Source organism: Pyrgilauda ruficollis, unplaced genomic scaffold (genome assembly GCF_017590135.1).
Source record: "Pyrgilauda ruficollis isolate IOZ18807 unplaced genomic scaffold, ASM1759013v1 scaffold25, whole genome shotgun sequence".
Taxonomy (NCBI): Eukaryota; Metazoa; Chordata; class Aves; order Passeriformes; family Passeridae; genus Pyrgilauda; species Pyrgilauda ruficollis.
This window is the reverse complement of record NW_024523822.1, coordinates 2,254,596-2,275,456: the sequence shown is the minus strand read 5'-3', so window position 1 is coordinate 2,275,456 and position 20,861 is coordinate 2,254,596. Positions and strand designations below refer to the sequence as shown.

Here is a 20,861-nt window from a genome sequence, read left to right as displayed (position 1 = left end):
GTCCTGCACCTGGGGAGGAACAACCCCAGGCACCAGCCCAGCCTGGGGCTGACTGCTGGGGAGCAGCTCTGTGGAGAAGGACCTGGGGGTCCTGGTGGACAACAAGCTGTCCATGAGCCAGCAGTGTGTGCTGGTGGCCAAGAATGCCAGTGGCATCCTGGGGGCATTGGGAAGAGCACTGCCAGGAGGTGGAGGGAGGTGATCCTGCCCCTCTACTCAGCCCTGGTGAGGCCTCACCTGGAGTGCTGTGTGCAATTCTGGGCTCCTCAGGACAACACAGACATGGAGCTGCTGGGGTGGTTCCAGTGGAGGTGTGTGAAGATTATTAGGGGTCTAGAGCATCTCTTTTATGAGGAAAGGTTGAGAGGGAGTTGGGTCCCTTCAGCCTTGAGAAGAGATGACTGAGAGGGGACCTCATCAGTGCCTATAAGTATATGAACGGGAGGTACCAAGCCAGGCTCTTCTCAGAGATGCTGAGTGATAGGACAGACACTGATGCCCAGGAAGTTTCACCTGGACATGAGGAAGAGCTTCTTTACTGTGCAGGTGACCGCATACAGGAACAGGTTGCCCAGAGAGGCTGTGAAGTCTCCCTCACTGGAGATATTCAACAATCTGGGTATCACCTGTGCCATGTGCTCTAGGATGACCCTGCTTGAGCAGGGTGATTGGACCAGATGACTCACTCTGGTCCCTTCCATCCTAACCTATTCTGTGATTCTGTGTAATTGAGCACTCTTTTGTTCCATGTTACATATTCAATGTAGATATGTCCTTAAAATGCTTCTATTTTTCACTTAACAATGAAGTCAATTTCCTATTCTAAGTCTGAAAAGAGGTACAGCCAAAGAAAAATGTTTACAAGGCTCTCAGAAACAATTCTTTTACTCACATGCAAATAATGTCTAGGAAGTACTAGAGAGAAACTAGGAGATTGAGAGGAAATAACAACTTTGAAATTTAGAGGCATTCAGTCACGATGTGGGTAGAATGACAGGTGATGTTGTGGCTACCACAAAACAAATCTTGAAGATTTTTTACAGAAACTTGTATAAAAGCTAAAGGAATATTATTTCTGCATCTTATCAAATCAGCATTTCACATATCATGCCATCTCAAGAATTAGTTGAAAGCCTCAAAGAGCTGATATTTCAGAATTTTAAAATACCTTATATATGAGAAGCCAAAAGATAAGAAACACAGAAAACACCAAGGGCAAAAACATTCCTATGATCACAGGATATATTTTATCACTATATGTTGGGGTTTTTTTCAGACCAGCAAATTCTGGTCATCATGCCATCTTTGCAGGATAAAATTGCTGCATATATTAAATAATTTTGTGTATTTCTGGAATAACATGTGCAAAGCATATACAAATATCTCAAATGCAGATGCCAAGTGGATGGTGCCAGACTCTTTCCAGTGGGGCCCAGGAACAGGACAAGGAGCCAAAAACTAAAACACAAGAAGTTCCACTCAAGATGGTCCCTCCCAACCCTAGTAATTCTGTGATTCCATGAATAAGTAGATGTATGACATAGGAATTAGAATGAAAATACCGTATTGGAAAACTGGGGTTTTGTAATATATGTGATTAATTCACAGCAAGGTCACCTATACAATACAAAATTTTATTTACAGGAATTTGAGAACTATTAACATGTAGTGATTGGAGGAGGGAGGGAGGGGGAAGGAAGGGTGGGTCAGGGAAGTTATTACATGTATTTTTAAGTTATTATTATTATTATTATTGTTCAGATCTTGTACAATTGCTTTTGAATTCAAAAATTCATCTAAACTACCTGTGTATGGGTTTTTTCATACATAATATAAATGAGAGCACAGTTGCTTGGTGATAATCTAATATAACAGGTGGGCTAAAAATAATTGTTTACTTCCAACTCATTTTTTTGATCAGCAGATTGCTAGCTTTCACTTCAGTCCACACTGGAACTTTTAACAGTTCCATCAGCTAATGGATGGAAAAGCATATCAACCATAACTCTGTATTGTTCAACCCATGTACATAAAAAAAAAAAAAACCTCTTGGTAAAAGAATGTGCCCAGTCTTTTTAGAGTCATCACATTGTACTAAGAATGCTGTCTTTTGGTGGAAGGCCTGAAATATTCCCAGACCAAACACTACTCAGATTTTATCAGTGTCATAACAACATACGCTTTAAAACTATATGCTAATACTTCAAATGTAACATGTAATGCTGACTACTCTATGCCTGTTTTATATAAATCATGCTTGAGTGAAAGAGGACTTAAAGCATATTAATATTGACAACAGAATCAATGTTTCAGTTATAGTAGTTTGAATTGTATTAAAGACAAAATAAAAAGAACAAAAAAATTTTACCTTTTAACCACCTCCCTTTCATAAAGAAAGGCAAAAAAAAAAAGAAATGGGGGAGAAAATATTCTCAAAGCCAAATATTTAAAAATATGAAACAGAGTAGGAAGGTTGTGAGTCAAGTCTCAGAAGGACAGATTTAACTGGAATCTGAAATCAAAGGGTATACAATGAGTCTTCAGTTCTAAATTTAAAGCCCCTGGTAATACATATTAAATAAAATGTAATGCTACTCATGAATACTATATACAGAAACAGGGAACATCAGAATAGAGATGATGCAGGAAAAAAAACTGTTATCAATTATTAACTAATATTAAAAAGGGGGTAAATTAAAATGTATACTTATTTCAAACTCACTCACTTGTGACCAATCTCATGTGCAATGGTAAAAGCTGAACCTAGGCCAATATCTTCATTAATGCTGCAGCTCCTTTCAGGCTCACACATTCCAGCCACAGAGGCCAAGCCTGAATAAACAGAAGGAGACACAAAGGGTCATGCCAAGGTGTTTCAGTCTTAAAAGCCCTAGTTATAAATGCCTGGATTCTTTTTAATAACTTCTATGCACAGAAGGAGCAGTTGGCAAAAGGTTAACTTTCTAGTCATTTGCAAAATCACTGGGGGGAATTTCACTTTGCCGGCTAGACATTAATATTTTTTGAACTGCAGTCAGTGCTGGAAAATGTCTAGACTAGGGGTTAGATTTATAAATTTTACTTCTGGTAACTTGGGACCACCTAGTAACTTGAGCCAGAAGAGGGAATTCAAGAAAGCATTTCTATTTTAACATTCTTGTGCCTGAAGAAAGCAAAATGTATCCACATTATTTTTCTAAAGAAATCTGTTTAAGTTTAGTGGGTTCATAAAAACACACAAGCAACTTTTTTAGCTATGAAAAACCTCATATGGTACGTTAAAAAAAATTAAAAAAACAAAACTGAATGCATCAGTGAAAAGAGAGGAGACATGTTAATAACAAGCAAGCATTTAAGCATGGAAGTCTTTTCCATTTATCACCCATTATCTTCTGGCATTAAAACCTTATTGTGTTAGAAGGGATTTTAAAAACTTTCTTCAGAGAGAGAACACCACTGGCATTTACTTACTATGGTTCTTCTGTATCTTACACATTTTTCAGCAAGAGATTATTACAGAACATATTGCAGTCATAATTTAGTGCCATTAGAGAAAGCTTTAAACATCAGGCTTATTTAATGTATTTCTCCCCTAGAATTTCTGATCTGAAAGAAGCAGCAAACCTTTCTTTAAGGAAGTTACCTGCTAAATTAACTACATTACCAAAAAAAAATAAAACCCAGAAAAAAAAAATAAAATCCAAACAACACCAAAAATAACAATTAAAAAATTGAAAAAGTTTCACTTTGGTTGAGAGATGAGGGGAATGGAACAGGGAGTGGGGAAAAGAGAAAACAAACTATCTATATGAGTAGGGACTTCAAATTTTTCTATTTGGACTAACAGTGAGGACATCATAATATGACAAGTGCTTCCTGTTGTGTCCACATTAGCAATTAATTTGAAGCCATAGGAGTGGATCAGCACAGTGATGCACTGACGTTGAGGCTCTTCACGTATCTTTGCATGCTGGTTTGGCCATTCTGGACTAGTTGAATCCTGTAGGCACAACATGACTACACATGTGGCTCAAAGCTTCCTGAAGGGAAAAAATATTGCAGGGGTATCATGAGAACACACCCCATGAGTGATCTCAGGTCTCCTATAGGCACATGTGGAGCATTTGTGGGGGGGTATATGTTCTATGTTTTCTTCCAAACAAATTTAGTTTGGATGCAGCAAAACTACTCTGATAGCCAAATGGACATGGGCAAAAGCTGACAATGTGTGTCTGGAGAGTTTGCAGTGTGGAACCTGCAAAAAATGCAATAATTATAGTTCACCTATGGTGTTCTAATTGAAGAATTCTGAAGACAACATGGCAATACAACTATCATGCTTCCCTTCAAAGTCCACCGTATTTGAATTGTAATGTCATTCTCCATCTTCAGGTCTTATAACTGAGGACTTGCTTCAGCAAAAGAGAAGACCAGAGTAAAATAACTCCACTCAGTCAGTGACTCAGACTTTAAAAGGACTTGTCCTTCACTGGAGCCACAAACACACTGCACAGACGTCAGAGATCTTTTCTAAGGGCTTCCATGAAAGGTTCACTGCCTCAGGTGTCTGAAATAGCATACAGATGTTTATGCCACATAAAAACTTTTTCTTCTGTCTCTTCCTAGAATACCAATTATTCAGGTTTCTTTTGACCTTCTGAGACCTCTCTGTGATTTTTTTTCACAGACTCCTTCATATATATAATTAACTTTAGTTATTGGATATCAGTACGACTTAAGCATATCAAATGCCTTGCAAAGAGGACTACAGGGCCTTGTCTCTTCTCCAATTCAATGCCTATAATGCAGAAAAATTGTCATGGTTTTGTTGCCAAGACCCCAATAACAGCAAGTTGGAACTGATACCATACATGACTCTTATTTTTAATTTTTTTTTTTAATTAAAGTTTTTGTTTTATAAAATATTTGCCAAATCTATCATCTGTTACACAGGATTCAAGTGAAGCAAAATTTGCCTTTATGCCAAAATCTGATAGAGTAAGAGTTAGTACATTAATGATCTGTGTCAAAAGTATCCATTAAAAAAATATCAAATAGTTCATGCATTAATGTATTCTCTTTCAATCTTTCTTTTTTTAACACTTGCAAAGCCACTTCTAAGACATCATCTCTACAGTTTCATTATCTCCAACGTCAAATAAAATCAATTACATTTGGAAGTTCATCAGCATGATTTGCCTTTTCCTGAAGCATGCTGTGGGTTTTGTTTGTGTTTATACCAGGAAAAATTCGGGCACCTTTCCCCATGTAAACTACACCCTCTGCCAGAAGCATTGTACTTCTTGTCTTCATTGACTTGTGAGAGACTTACAGAAAAAAATAACGTGGCTTAAGGCTATCAGTAAAAGTGATACACAGTAATATAGGGAAAGACAAAGCAAATACAATCTGAATTCTGAATGAGGAAAGTATTAATAATACGAACTAGACTAATTAGAATTTTGTCTTTAATCACCTTCAAGAAAGAGGCTTATGAAAGGATGCAAACTGAAAAAAAAATCTAAACAAGTGTTATGCTAATCTTTGAATAATGTTCCCTTTATATTTTAGAGCACTACTGGAGGCAACAACCTATAGTTATAAGTCATGTATAGTTATTTATTGTAGTAAATAACTACAGGTGACATATTTAGGTATGGAGAGAACAATAGCTCTCCATCCTTAATCTAAGGTTGACATGTGCACTTCTCCATTGTGAAAGCACTGTTTTAAGTAGTTTCAATGTTATTGTATTTTCTATCACTGTGCTTTTTTTTTTTCTAAGTCTGTGAAAGGAAAAACATGAAGCTGTACTTGCTGTGTACAACACAGCAACAGTGTAAACATCAAAGTCCATTCCTTTTTAAGGTTTATGGGGGTAGTATTATAATTTTCCTGAGGATTTTTACTTCTGTTTTTTTAACTAGATTATGGACACCGGTAAATGGAAATGAACAGCAAGCTCTCTTCTGTAAGAAGTAAAATTGAGTCATCTGCTAGGTTTTATCAGTATTACAGCTGTCAGAGACAAAACACACAGCACCAGCTCACACAACTCAAACTCCCAGCAATGCATCAAGGCCAGAATCTTTTATTTTTCATTTTTATAAAACTGCAAAATTTTGAAAGTACCACTTAGAAAGATCTAATCAGTCAATAAACCAGTAGCTAAGTATAAAGCCAGGAAACAGCAAATATGAGCTGAAATTTCTCTTTATAATCTTACCCAGTGTTCCACAAGGCTTGTTTTTATAAGTGCAGATATCATATCTGTTAAGAAAAAAAAGTAGATAAAGTATGTCAGTGAATCAGGTTTGTAAGATACTTTGTATATTTATCACATATCTGTATCATAGTCCAAGTTGTCACACCGCAATCAGTTTAATTATGTGCAGCCAGCTGGTATCGGCCTTTTCTACACTCTGGTGTAAACCACAAGCTGCAGTACACTCACAGCCGCTGGCCTCAGGCCAGTGGGACACCTGCCAGCAAGAAAAAAATGGTTAAAGTGGATCTTTGTAATCACCAGCTCCATAAAGCAGTCTACCATTCTCTTACGAAGTTACAGCAGCATGGCTACAGACTGCTACTGATCCTTTAACCCTAAGTTTTACTTATCCAACGTAACTGGAAGCCTCCTATGGTCTCGCACTTATCAACTAAACAATATTAAGTGTAAGTTGTACTACTTAGACTTTGGTTCTATTTAAAAAACTGAACTCTTAATTATTATACCATTTTTTAAAAACATTTTATGAACTGTCGTTATAGTGCCCTTCTCATTAGCCTTCCATAATTATAGTATTTTAAGAATATGTCCTAATAACTTAAAATGAAAACAATTTCTGCAAAAAGCTAAAATATTTCTTTTAAGGAAAATTTTTGTCATTGTAGATACAATCTTTCAAACACAGAAGCTAATGAGTTTTTTTGTAGTAAATATGTAAATATCTGGAACTAGCAATGAAATTAAAATATTTTCTGTGGCATAGCTTTTAAAATAGCAGTGGTCATGCAGCAGTCAATTCATTAATTACACCTTCATATTTTGAATATGCAATCCTATAATGTGGACAGTGATAAAAGTACACTCCACAATGCTATTTATTTTCAAGGATGTATACTGACTTCCTTGATTTCTGAAGCATACTATGCTTCAGAATAATTTCTACTCTTTAGAAAGCCAAAAAAAAAATTAAAAGATACCATCTTTATGCTTTAATTTTAAACCAAATAGTTACTAATTTTGGGCTACCAGACATTGCCTGTTAAAAATACCATAAGGACTTTTATCACATAGGAGTCTGATCACAAGATATATACCTTTCACTGCTAAAAGAGTTATGGTCTGTCTGCAAGCCAAATCCATGGACAAAATAACAAAGCTTAAAATTTGGAACAAATCCAGTAAGCTCTCTATGCATGCAGACTGCTGTGACCACATGGAATTCCTTTGATTTTTAAAGGGTACTGAGTGTGGAGCAGTTTGTGGGATTAAGCTATAATTTTGAACTTAAATGTTCATGTGCATTAATTTCATCAAGGTGGTTCAAATGTGCACTGATTTCTCGTTTGCTGTCTGGAGAAGGGGAAGGTAACCAAATCAGCATTCTTACAGAAAACATTCTTATAAAAAAGCATTCTTATTTTTCTTGAAATATCCCTAAGTTCCAAGATGACATGGATTCAGAGTAAAAGAAGGATTTTTCTGAACATTTCCTGCCTTTTACATAATTAAGGAAACAAACTGTGTTCAGGAGAGTGTCTGAACCTAATCTTATTGATGTTCAAGCAAAATTTTTTCCTCAGAGAAAGTAGATGGCTCAGTCTTGTTTATTGAGAAAACCCTAACTAAATTCTTTGGAACACAGTTGAGAACTGAATGGAAAAAGTCTCTGAAATGCACAGGTCTTCTGCTTTTTAATATCCAATGGCAGTAAGGAAAAACAACTAAATACATACATCCTTAGATAAAATGGATGTTTGAAAATAAAGCCAATTCCACTCAACTCAAGTAAAATGTTGTCACTGACTTCAGCAGACCTGAAAACTTTCCTGATGGTCTGAATCAAATTATTGTCCTAAAGGTATGAATCTGAAGTTACTCCTCACCTAAGGTTCAGTTTCACAAAGAACTATGACAGCAGAGAATTATATTAAGTACCTTGCTTCTGTTATATTTTTGACAAACTAAGACCATGGTATTCTTCAGTTTCTGCTGGGAAGTGTGTGTTCTTCATTATGCATAACCTAGCATTTTTAAGAAAATGTGATGATAACAAAACTTAAATTAGATAATAAAACTAAGGTAAAATAACTTTATTTTCTGATGCACAATTATTTTTGCAAGAACATACCAGAGTAGTAACATGTTCTAAATATGCCATCACTAAATATTCAAATTTTATAGACAATTATTAATTTCCTGTAAAGATATTCATACACTCTCCTAGCCCGCAGTTTACTGGGAATAAATTTTTTGAACTTTTGAAAAAAATTTCAGTCTAATGACTTACTTTATCTACAACATCTTCCAGCTCCATTTTTTCATCTTATTACTTTCATATGAATGGTTTCTCCTTGTGATTTGTCTGAAAGCTCACAGCATTCTTATGAACCAAATAGCTTGCTTCCATCATTTGCTTCTCTATATGACTTAAAAACAGACTAACTTGTCTTTTTTTTGGTTTTGACACAATTTCTTCTAACTTTATTTTGAACCTTCAAGAATCTATTTAGTTATCAGATGTTGGGTTTCAAATGCAGAAGACTACAAATGTAATACTTGACAGCTAGTAATTTTAAGATAAGAAACCCCTGAAAATACAAATCATCAAGACTGACCATGAGACTAGATAACTAGATAGGTCTAATTGCTATGGGAAATAAAAAAAAAAAAAAAAAAAAAAGAAACCCCCAAAAAAAAAAAAAAAAAAAAAAAAGGCAACGCACAAACAAACAAAATGAAACAAAAAGCCCACACCCAAAAAAGCAGCACAAAAGGTGCAGTTTAATCACCAGGAGCCTAGTAAATATTAAAGGAATGAAAGAGACTCAAAAGATAGTCTCAAGCCAAAAATTATCTCAACAAACCCTTACAGATTATGAAAACAGTCACAATTATGACAATTGCAAAAATGTTGGTTCAATTCACTGACAGATGGTGTAAAAGGGACACCACGCAAAAGTTGAATGAAAGAACACAGTTACATAGGTAAATAACTTGGGATAAGATGGCAGCCAGACCATTTTGAGGCAGCCAAGAAAAATCTGTGCCCAAGCCAAAAAAGAAGATCATATAACTCCTAATAAAGTGGGTGCAGTGCCTCTGAAATGTTACCAAACTGGGGAAGTGGAATGGGAAAGCGGTAGGAGGGAAGATGGTTGATTACATGGCCATGCCTGCCCTGAAGAAATCAGAAGTCATTTCATGAGGCAGATGGGGAAGTGGTCTGGGACTGCTGGGCATTCCTGTGCGGCTGCTGAAGAGCTGCACAGGCAGACAGGAAATGCATGATGAATGTACAAATGTCACTGACAACTCTGACTGACACATCAGCCAGAAGGAAACTGCACAGACAGACCATTATCTGGTCAACAGGCTGGTCAAGGACTGGAGCAGCAGTACACTCCTGTCATGCCATGGATCAAACAACAAGAGTTAGTGCACCATACAGGCACACCTTAAAAAGAAAAGGTCTTCTTTAGCAGGATATACAGGGACCATCCTAAAATATACTTGCACACTGTATTAAAAAATGAAAGGGATCACAATGGACACGGAAATTCTACTATCTGCATTATCAAGCTGTTTTAAAACACAATTTTTAAGAAACGTTCCTTGTACAAATTTAGCCCATGAAAACTCCCAAGAAAAGTTGTGGAGACGGCAACAATTATTAACAGGCAAAACATACAAAAACTAATCAGTTTTGGAGACGCCAGCTTAGTAATGTGTACACAAGATCTGTGTCAGTGGTACTCAGTGCAACAAAAAAGCCACTGATGTGTTTATTTAATGTATTAGTGTAGATGTAAGCTACAGACTATCTCTTCAAGAAGTCTCTCTTATCTGTAACTCTAACCTGAAAAAAAATCCATTTCCTTTGCAAATCTGATGACTGGCATGATCCTGATTATTTGAGTAGGACACTTAAGTCAAACAGATAAGAAAGACAAATCCTCTGTGAATATTGTAAGCACTGCTCAAACTTGTCACGTAAATTATCATCAGGTATAACCAATCCCAGGCACCTTAGGGGAATACAGCCATTTGTCTCCTGCAGGGAAAGGAGAGAAGATTCGTCCTGATCCCTGAGAACTGTCCATTTTCAGGCCTAAAGCACGCAGTTGCACAACTATGTAGCTCACACAGAGTTCCATGATTGCAAATGTATTGCCATATTAAAAATAAAAATAAACTTTAAAAAAAGAGACATACTAATTCACAGATTTGATTATAAGAAAGCATCACAATGATTCAATTGTATCTCCACCCACCCTTCGCATAAAAATGTTTCTAGAAACAAGAGAAGTCAAAAAAATACTCCTTAAAGGCTATTCAATCTCACATTAAGAATTATTTAGAGCATAATTTGAGAACAACTGTCCTAGACTATCCAGTTATCTGCCCTTCCCTCCACAGCAGTCACTGGTGAGTGTTTGCAAAGGAAACAGGACAGCTCATACTGATACCTCCCCTGATAGAAGTCGCCAGCTCTGTGGCTTAGGGTACTTCAGAGACAAAGATTGCATGTCATCATTTAATTGATTTTTCTTTTATTGCCTTCAGCCCTTCCTCTTTATTCAGTTATTTCCTCTTTATTCTGAAAAAAACAAATTGTTTCAATGTCTGTCTGGGGGATATGGTCGTACCCTTACCAGCAAAGTTGAGTCCCACTGTTTCAGTAGAGCTTCTTCCCTTTGAAATCAATATTTAATTTTTTAAATAATCAGATTAATACATGGGATTTCTCAGAACTCTGCCATTACACTGTGACCCTTCTGTCACCACCATGTGCACTCATGGGATTTTCAAACTTTCTGAAGTGTGTATATTACAGTTCAAAAAGTTATTATAACAGTGACATAAACAGTAGTAGATACAAAGGCAAAATGAATTCCTTCTCCTCACATGTTAATGTGTATTTATAAATTCAAGGATAACATTGCCCTTTCTGCCAGTCTCATTATTCAAATTGGCCCATTAACTGAAAAGAGTCTCTATAAAACACTATTATTACTAGCTGTATGTTACTGGAAATGTCCGGTGTACCAGAAGGGACTATTTGCATCAAATTAACACTTAGATAGAAATATACCTGTTACAGGACTGTAAACATACATGAATACTAGTATTAGATACACTCTAAAGAATTTCATTAATCAACAAGAATAACCCACACAATGTCTTGATTTAAGTACAGTAAATGAGTAAAGCATGAAAACTCTTATTAGAAAATCAAACTGCTCCAAATCAGTATGAAACACCAGCTGTTTACTCATACATACATCAAACTACTCCAAAAATGCTCTGAAAGCCACCAATAAACACGAGTAATATTTAAGATAGGTATTGACATAAATAACCAAGACTTTTGAAGGACTATTTCTTAATGGAAAAGATTTTAGAGACCAAAATACAGTCACAGTGAATGAGGAAAAACCTACCAAGATGGATGGAATTCAAATGTAAAAAAAAAAAAAAAAAAAAAAAAAAAAAAAAAAAAAAAAAAAGTAAGCACAGTATAAACAGAGCTAAATACTACAAATTATTAATATTTCATTTTTAGGGAATATTTCCACACATGTTATCTCTGAAAACAAGGTTTTATTTTTTACTTGTAAACCAAATGATACTTTTTGACACTCAGTTTTTAATTATTATAGGTTTTAAGAACAAGCTCTTTAAATAAGGACTATCCTCACACACTCTTGCTCAACAATAAACCTAACAAGTTCATTAGGGTTACATATTTTTTACTTTTTATTCTTCATGCTGTGCAACATGATTTGTCTATGCACCCAATCATATATGTCCCATTTTTGAATAAAAGTAAAAGACCAGGCAAAAAGGTAACTCTTAGGAAAAATTAAATTAACCTAGTTCCAATACCTATGCCTATAAACTGAACAGATCAGACTGCATCTCAGAATTTTCTTAAATGGATCAAAACCTTCAGGTTATCTGACAACCCTAACTCCTATTTCTAAGTATGGAAAATCTAAAAAAAGAAAAAAAAAAAAGTGACTGTCTTGTACTTTCACCCTTTTTTTTTTTTTTTTTTTGCATACATATACGTGGCTATATTAAACAAGTGGTCATTTTGCATGTGCAGAAAATGGTGCAGAAAGGTTCACTAATGCTAGAGAACTGGACGTCACTAACACTAGAGAATTTCAATGGAATTAATAACTCCTAAGATAATTTGGTCATTCATTAGATTTGCCAAGGTTACCAATTGTAATACTCTATACTACACAGTATTTTTAATGTCTTTTTAAAGGTTTACTTCAGCACATCTTTTGCCTTACAGAAAGTGGTACACCACAACAGCATTCTGCCCTAAAATAAAGAACATGTCTTATTTGGTTCCTTCCTCAAAAACCTCAAACCAAAAAGAGCTATTTAAACCAAGGAAGGAAAAGAATAACATACATGTTACACACCACTCATCAGAAATAGCTTTTTCTATTATTAGTTTTCCATGTCTTTAATGCTGCCATAGACAACCAAAGTCTGTCTCTATTGGATTTGATTCTGATACTTTGCTTGGGTGGATAAATTCTGAGTTGCAGCCAGAAAAACTACTGCTGCTGTATGTTCTAGTTCTCCTGATTTATATAAATCTTTTAAATAAATGCACTGTAAATGAAACACTTCCATACTACTTTTTCTAAACTGCAAATGTAATCAAAAAATGTAAAAATAAACACAGTTCTGAAAAAAAAATTAAAGCTGTCATTTATATTCATCAGTTTCAGCAATGTAATAATAGAATAGCAGTTGCAAGTTTATTACAATCATTAGTATTATTAGTGCCCTTAGGACATTCAGAATAACTCCTGATCCACATAAAAAATACTATAAAAGTGCACCAGAAATATAGAGCTACCTACCTGTGTGACAATGGTTATTTCATAATATTCAGGGATAACATAGAGATTTGGCATTTGCACTATCACCAGATTGTAGGAAACATTTGATTTTTTGCATTCTGAACCTCAGAAGCATTTGAAACTTTTATTGTAATCTCAGTATTGAGCCAAAATTTAGATGGAGTTATACAGATGTAGCTCAAACTGGGCTAGAGAATAAACCAGAAATTTCTACATATCTGCTCTAAGTACACTGTTAATAATTTCTCTGTCAGTACATTCAGGATAAGTCCAGCAACTAACACATAAAGCTTTTTTTCAAAGGACATTGATTCTGAACAGCTTAAGCAGCTTGTAGGGCAATAGTTTTTTTAGACTGTCCTAACGCAACCAAGTCTGGGGAAAAGGAAAGCTAGCAAAACTAATTACATAGGTGTGGTTGGGGGCATCCTGCCACACAGCAGAAAATAGGAAGCAACTAGTCTAGACCTCTGGCAGAGGGGAAACACAGCTAACAGCTATGATTGCTAACCAAATTTTAGCTCTGTTGTAAGGAAATAAATTAGGTAAATTAGAGCAGTAACATATTGCACATATATTTCTAAGTTTTTCTATTATTTCTTTCTGTGATTTTACTATGGTTATGCCTTTTTTTCTAAATTTGTATACAATATTGAAAACAATTAGCTTACAATCTCTGAGAATATCACATATCTTTCTACACAAAATGTCCACTTTATTTACCCTTACTCACACTGCATATGGCATAAAAGGCTAAGCCTTGGCTGTAAAGAATATCAGTTCATTAGGATGACAGACCACACCTGGTACAGAAGAACCTAAGAACTGCAGCATAGGCCAGACCACAGATTCCACTATCCCAATACCTTGCCTTCACAACGAACTAAGAGAAGGCCCAAGAAAGAATAACACCACTGCAAGCATAAAATGTCAATTATACCAGTACTCTCCCAACTATTTTTGGCTCAGAAATTTTGAGACAGATGTGCTTCTCTGTATTTAGTACTTTCAATGGATTTTTCTTCTGTGAACATGCCTAGCCAATCTTTCAACCTATACATATGTCCAGCTTCCATAAAGTGACTTGCCAAGAAGTTTCAACATTAGCTAAACCTTGCATTAAAAAGGGCTGCCCCCCTTCTCCTGGTTTCGAATCTTTCTTTATATTTTCTGGACAGTCTCAAGTTCTTGTGGTGAAAGATGCTATGAATGATTTTTTCCTCATTTATGCCCCCCCCATACAATCTTGTAACTGGTTAGATCACTGTAGTACTGTCCCAGATTTGACTTTTCCAAAAGTTGACTTCTCCAAGCAAGAGAGTCCTCAATTTAGTAATTCCTTGTAAAGAAAGCCACAGATTTTTTCAGTCATTCTTGCTCTTTTCTCCAATTCTCTGAAAACCTTTTGAGATGAGAAGGACAGAGTGATACAAACTATTCAAGGTGTAGCCATACCATGCCGTTTAATCAACCGCATAATAAGGTTCCTTATTCTTTTCCCAATAATCTTTAATACATTTAATTTGTTGGATTAACAATGTATACTTGACAAGTAGTCCGAATGTTCTCAGGAAAATAATAATATTATCCAATAACAGGAGCAGTGGTTGTGTTTTGCTACTTCTGGTTGATATTTTTACAAAATGTCTGAGAAAAAGATTGAAACTCTTACACATATACTGTAAAAACTTATTTTTCCTGAAAATAATGAGAACCCTGTGCTTGGACTCAATTAAATAAACATAAAATTATATTTACACAAAGAGCTAAATTTCAGTAGCTTAATGCATTAATGAAAACCTTCTTCAATCAATGCAATAAATTTATTTGCTGACTTCTTCTAAAGGTCAAAAACAAAGACAGTCATTGCACCCAAATGATTTTTAACCCGGACTAGAATCAAAATAATTTTTTGTTTTAAGAGCATACTCACAGCAATATATTTTACAAGTTTACTGCTTTTTGTATAAGCAGGGGTTACAATAAGTTGCAATAAAGGATTTCTCCTCTTCAAAAAATGTCAGCAAAAAATTTGATTCCTTAAAGAACAATACAAAGCCAATTGAGTGCTGGACATTTGTGGTAGTTTTCCAGATGACATGCAAAATACAGCTAATAAAGTCTGAAGCTAGCATATTCTGTGATCTGCTTGTGAACAGAAAAGAAAATACATAGAGTGACAGAATTAAATGGCAGCAGAGACAAAGACTGTTCTAACAAAGAGGATAAGTTTAAAAAAAATACACAAGTTTACAAGAAGAAAAATATGTTGGAGATCTTGTCCAATCTTTGTTAGAGCACATCAGCCTGTCATGTTAAGACCAGAAGGAACTTCATTTGATTTTCTGTGTTTTTTAAAAGGGGCTGGCAAATGGAATACATGCTCTTCACATGGATCTTTGAAGTGTGCCTGTATGAAAAAAAGAACCCACGCAATTCAGAATTGCATGCAAATCTTTGCTTCATCTTCTCTTCCATGTAATACAAGCCAGGAAGAAATATTAGCTCTATCGAAGACAGAAAAAGTTTGTGTAGCTTCTACTATCATTTTCTGTCTAACCTATTTTTTACAAATCATTTTAATGTCAACAACAACTATCTGTTGTGAATGTAGGGCTGAACACCATGAGAACATTAACTGACTTTACAGCAGTCACTCCTCATAAACCACATCACTTTTATTGTATACAGGTTAGGATTAGTCAACTGTATCTATCCAGGCTGTCTGCAGGCATACATGCTTGCTTCCTCTTACCTTAAAGAATGTAAGAGTGAAGCTAGTGCAATTTATTTTATTACTCCTGACAAAAAGAAAAAGAATCACAGAACTAAATAGGAAAGAAAATGGGCTTCAGAAACCGTGATCTATCCTGCAAACAGATGCACATGTCAGGGTGTTCTGTATATGAATTCTTCAACCTATGCTATTAAATCCATATTAAAACTAAATGATCATCAAAAGGAATTTATCAGTGATTCCTTAGGTTTAAACCTTCCATACATGATTCAAGCCTTCACTTTGCAAACTAGTCTTTCAAATCTATCTTGAAGTGGGAAAATAAATTAATAAATTCCTCTTCATTACATTTATTAAGCCCACCAAGTATTTAGCCACTTTTTTCTGAAAATATTTGCAGTTATATTTCCAAAATTAGTTTGGTTCCCCCTACAGATGTTATGAAAGAAAAGTTCCATTACTTTTTTAAATTGACAATCTACTCCTTATTAAAATTGACCTGAACTTCTGTTTTATTTTTTTACCACATACTGCATATTACCATGAGACTATTAAAATAATTATTCCTATGAGTTTTATAAAATTTTAAATGCTGAACAGAAATTTTGGCTGGATCCAAGGAGAACCTTTATTCCCATGAGGACAGTCAAGTAGTGAAGTGGTCTGCCCAAAAAGGTTTTGCAAGATTTGACTGGGCAAAGTCTTGCAGAACTAGTCTGATCTCATAGCTCACTCTGCTTAGGGGGTAACATTGGACTGAAGACCTCCAGAGGTCCCTTTCGGACTGAATTCAATAGATTCTAAGTAGGTGATACCTAAAAATCTTCATATAATTTAATTAATAATTATGAAAAAATAAATATTATATACTAACAAAACTCTTCAAAATATCCATTGGAAAGTAATTTACATGTAAATTACATTACTCAAAATGGAAGCATCACTGGAACCATAGTTATTTTATAGTACTAATTTTTTCATCGGTACTGAAAACTGGGGGAAGAGGTTCCCTCTCCCTTCCACTCTGAGTTGGAATAATGCTACATCTTCCTAACAACTACCCATGGAAGCTCTTGAACTTCATTCCCCAGTTAGTTGACTGTGAAGTTTTAAACACCTGACATTGTTCTGTAAAGCACATTCTCTTCTGCAATGCCAACACAATTGCCCAAAACACTAACTGTAAGAAATCCAGAAAGTTCAAGCTGAAAGAAAAATAAGCATGCCTTATTTCTTTTTGCTTCATTAAATTTTAGAAATTAATGTAACTAAACCATTATAAATAATGCCAGGTAAATACCAAAAGATCTACAAACAAGAAAAAAAAAATCACATCCAAGAAAATATTTCTTTCAATTGTGGCTCAAAAAATGGGGAGAAGTTCACCCTGTTAAGGCCACACAATTATTATTTTTTAAATTATTAGTTTCATTTATGTAAAGTTATTGAACTAAAATGCTTAAATTCTCCCCAGATTTATAGAAAAAGGAAGGATCAATTTAGAAGTTTAATAAAGTAAAGATGATTTAAAAGAGGTTGGATAGCAGGTAGTAACTACCACTATTTGATTTTCTTTTTAATTTATTAACTGTAATTTTTGTTTTATAAAGTAGTCTGGTTCTCATTTGTTCAGTTTAAGTTATTTTAGTGTTTCTATTATTGTCAAGCATAGCTTTATTCAATAAATACAAGTCATTTACAAATGTAAATACTTTAATCAAATTCCCACTTTTGCTTGGAAGAATCTGGAGAAAAAACATGTGGTGTTCCTCAGAACTGTGTTGGGGCCAGTCCTGTTTAACATCTTTATCAGTTATATGTATAAACCTCTGCAAGTTCACAGATGACACCAAGCTGGGTGGGAGTGTTGATCTGCTGGAGGGCAGGAAGGCTCTGCAGAGGGATCTGGACAGGCTGGATCATGGCTGAGGCCAGTGGTGTGAGGTTAAGTAAGGCAAAATGCCAAATTCTACTCTTGGGTCACAACAACCCCAGGCAGCTCCACAGGCTGGGGCAGAGTGGCTGGAAAGGATCTAAGGGAAGACCTTATCACTCTCCACAACTGCCTGAAAGGAGGCTGTAGAAAGGTGAGGGTCATCCACTTCTTCCAGGCAGCAAGTGACATGATGAGGAGAAATGGCCTTAAATTGTGCCAGGGGAGGTTTGGATTGCATATTAGGAAACATTTTTACACAGAAAGGCCTGTAACACATTGGAACAGGTTGCTCAGGGAAGTGGTGGAATCACCATCTCTGGAAATGTTCAAAACACATGTGAATATGACACCTGAAAACATGGTCTGTTGGTGGTGATGCTGGGTTGACAGCTGGACTTGATAATCTTATGTGTCTTATTAAACCTTAATGATTCTATTATTTTATAATTCTAACTTGTAAAAGCCTAAAGCAAAAAAATCTGAATTAAAATGTTATTTTTATTAGTTAAAAATTTTTATATAATTAAGAGTCATGAATCTGTTTAAGTTCTTGAGCTACTTATGAGAATATGTAAGAAAAGAGTTTCCTCCCAGTAATATGGGGAGAGATGGTAATTTCAGCAGTGCACAGACTATAAAGAAGACTCACATGTTTCAGTGAAGTTACTACCTCTAGCACAGCACCATACTATTTAGAATGCCATTTTTAGTAAGGGGAACATACAGGAACTAAGTTTTTTGGACTGCCAAACAATCTGCTTAATTGACTCAAGACATAACCAAAAATAGAATTGCAAAACATCACAATTCTCCTGACCAAGTGCATCTCATACTATTGCTATTGTTTTATGCTTGTTTTTTTTAACCACTAAATAATTAACAGTCATAACCAAAATGTGACTAAGATAGAATAGCTTCAAAACCGGTCTTGGTCAAAGACCGATAAACACTTCCATGGCCTAAAAGACTGCATTTCACACAACTGAAAAATTCCTTGGGTTTTGAAGTACAATTTCTTGTTCTTTACTGATTTCAAACACACTGTTCACAATTGCGTAACATATTTCACTCTGCTTTGGCAGGTGGTTGAAAGAGCTCATAGGGTAGAATTTTCTTCTGAAAGAATCTGGACAATGAACATTTGTCAGCATTACTTATGACCTTGCAATTTCTAAGCAGGACTAACTGTCCTAAAATAACAATATAAGCAAATACCTTTCATTACAGCTAAATTAATGTGCAAGCTAAGGAACTGCCTGTACCTTTTCCTGCCTATTTATCCAATCACTTAGCACTCCCTTTTTCAAGCTGCTGAGAGTAATAAATGAGAGATTTACATGGGTCTGGCTGAAGTAGTGTGAAGGCAATCCAAATGCAACCTCAGTGCTATCCAAAGAGCCATCTTAAAAGGTCTGAAAAAGAATCACATACATTTGGAAGCTGAATGTTATCAGCTCCCAAAAATACAAATTCTACAGTTTTCAGAACACAACGTGAACACAATGTTCAGAAAAAACAAAAATATTAACTTTAATAATTTACACCTGATGTCCTAACATAATGTTACAAGTACCTACAGCAGCATTTTGATTCAAACAGCAGTATTGGATAGTCATTTATTCTGCAACTCACTACGAAGTTAATTTTAAAACAAAGTTTTGTTACTTGCCATATGGAAAAGAAAAAATGAATTTTGACAGTTTCTATCCTTCCTGCCCTGACCTTAAGGCATCTTGTCTTCCAAGATCATAACTGCATTAATTCTCAGCTTATTGACAGTGAAACAGTTAACTTCATGGACTAAGCTAACTTCTATTATCTTCTTGGTACTTCCTAGTAAGTTGCTTATATGTCTGGCTATTATGCAGACTCATATTTCCCTGGTGTGAGCCTTACTCTATGCAGACCTAGGAGTCTTCCCAGAAAAGACATGTTGGTCAACATGTACTTAAAACTCCAAAACATGCAAAAAACCTGTAAGTCATTTAGGAACTATGTCTCAACTTCAGAAAAAATCCAAACAAAAACATGAAAAAATATTTTTGTTAAATGATCTGAATATTCTTCATTCTCCATTAGACTGACCAGGATTTGACACTCCAGTTAGTCTTATACCAAATCTAAAGCCATTACTAAGAGTTCCAAAATTTCATCATTTGTGAGTGAGTAACAAGCTGGTTACACAAATTCCAGACAACCAAAATTACATCTCACTGCTAAGATATGCTACTGACAACATTTTCAATTTTTTAAAACAACGAAAGATCAGAAATTATCTCACTCTTCTGAAAATCACTTGGGGAGGGGGCAAGTGGGGAAGGGAGCCGGTGGCAGGGTCAGAATTAAAAACAGGGAAAAATTAAATAAGTATTTGGTTTGAAACAATTCAATATTTCATGTTTTAGTTTCTAGGTATGTAAGTATTTTACATACCTTATTCAATCTCTTATTCCTAAGAACTAACTATTCCTAAGAACTAACTTGCTTTTGCAAGGGAAAAACATCTCTCCATTTATTCACAGACCAACTTTTGTACCTGTTATGAACAAGAACAAGTGTTTTCACAGCATCCCTCCAAAACTGATACGAGACTCAAAGATCGTTAATAGATTCATGCAGTTTAATTGCTAAAAACAATGTCAGTCACTGTAGCAACTTCTGTAACAAGGACACATATCTTCTTCTACTTGGAGAAATATTAACTATAATAATTGCCTAAACAGAGAATTGTCCTGAATGACAACTATGTTCTGAGAGACAATAAAAAGCTTTCAATTCCAAATTATAGAAGTTACAATGATTGCTCATTAAATATATATATATATATATATATATAAAGCATACATGTGTAGAACATCCTTTTTCTGCAGTACCCAGGACACAAGTGTATCTTGCCAGCAAACTGCAATATCACATGCCCTAAAACTCAGACTGCAGACTAACAGTAAACTGTCAAACTCTGAAAACACATGAAGGTACTGATTCAAAATTATTGTGGACTTAAGCTGTGGGGACATAATAGAAGTTACAATGATTGCTCATTAAATATATATATATATATATATATAA

General features: G+C 35.1%; 1 protein-coding gene across 1 annotated transcript in view; it reads right to left on the bottom strand.

The window, feature by feature from the left end:
• Positions 1-20,861, bottom strand: part of ADAMTS6 (ADAM metallopeptidase with thrombospondin type 1 motif 6) — a 140,367-nt gene that overhangs the window by 77,860 nt on the left and 41,646 nt on the right. The window contains exons 8-9 of the mRNA XM_041470766.1: positions 6,227-6,270; positions 2,727-2,832 (exon numbers count right to left, since the gene is read on the bottom strand). Of these exons, the coding sequence (XP_041326700.1) occupies positions 2,727-2,832; positions 6,227-6,270 (150 nt within the window). The remainder of the gene's footprint in view (positions 1-2,726; positions 2,833-6,226; positions 6,271-20,861) is intronic.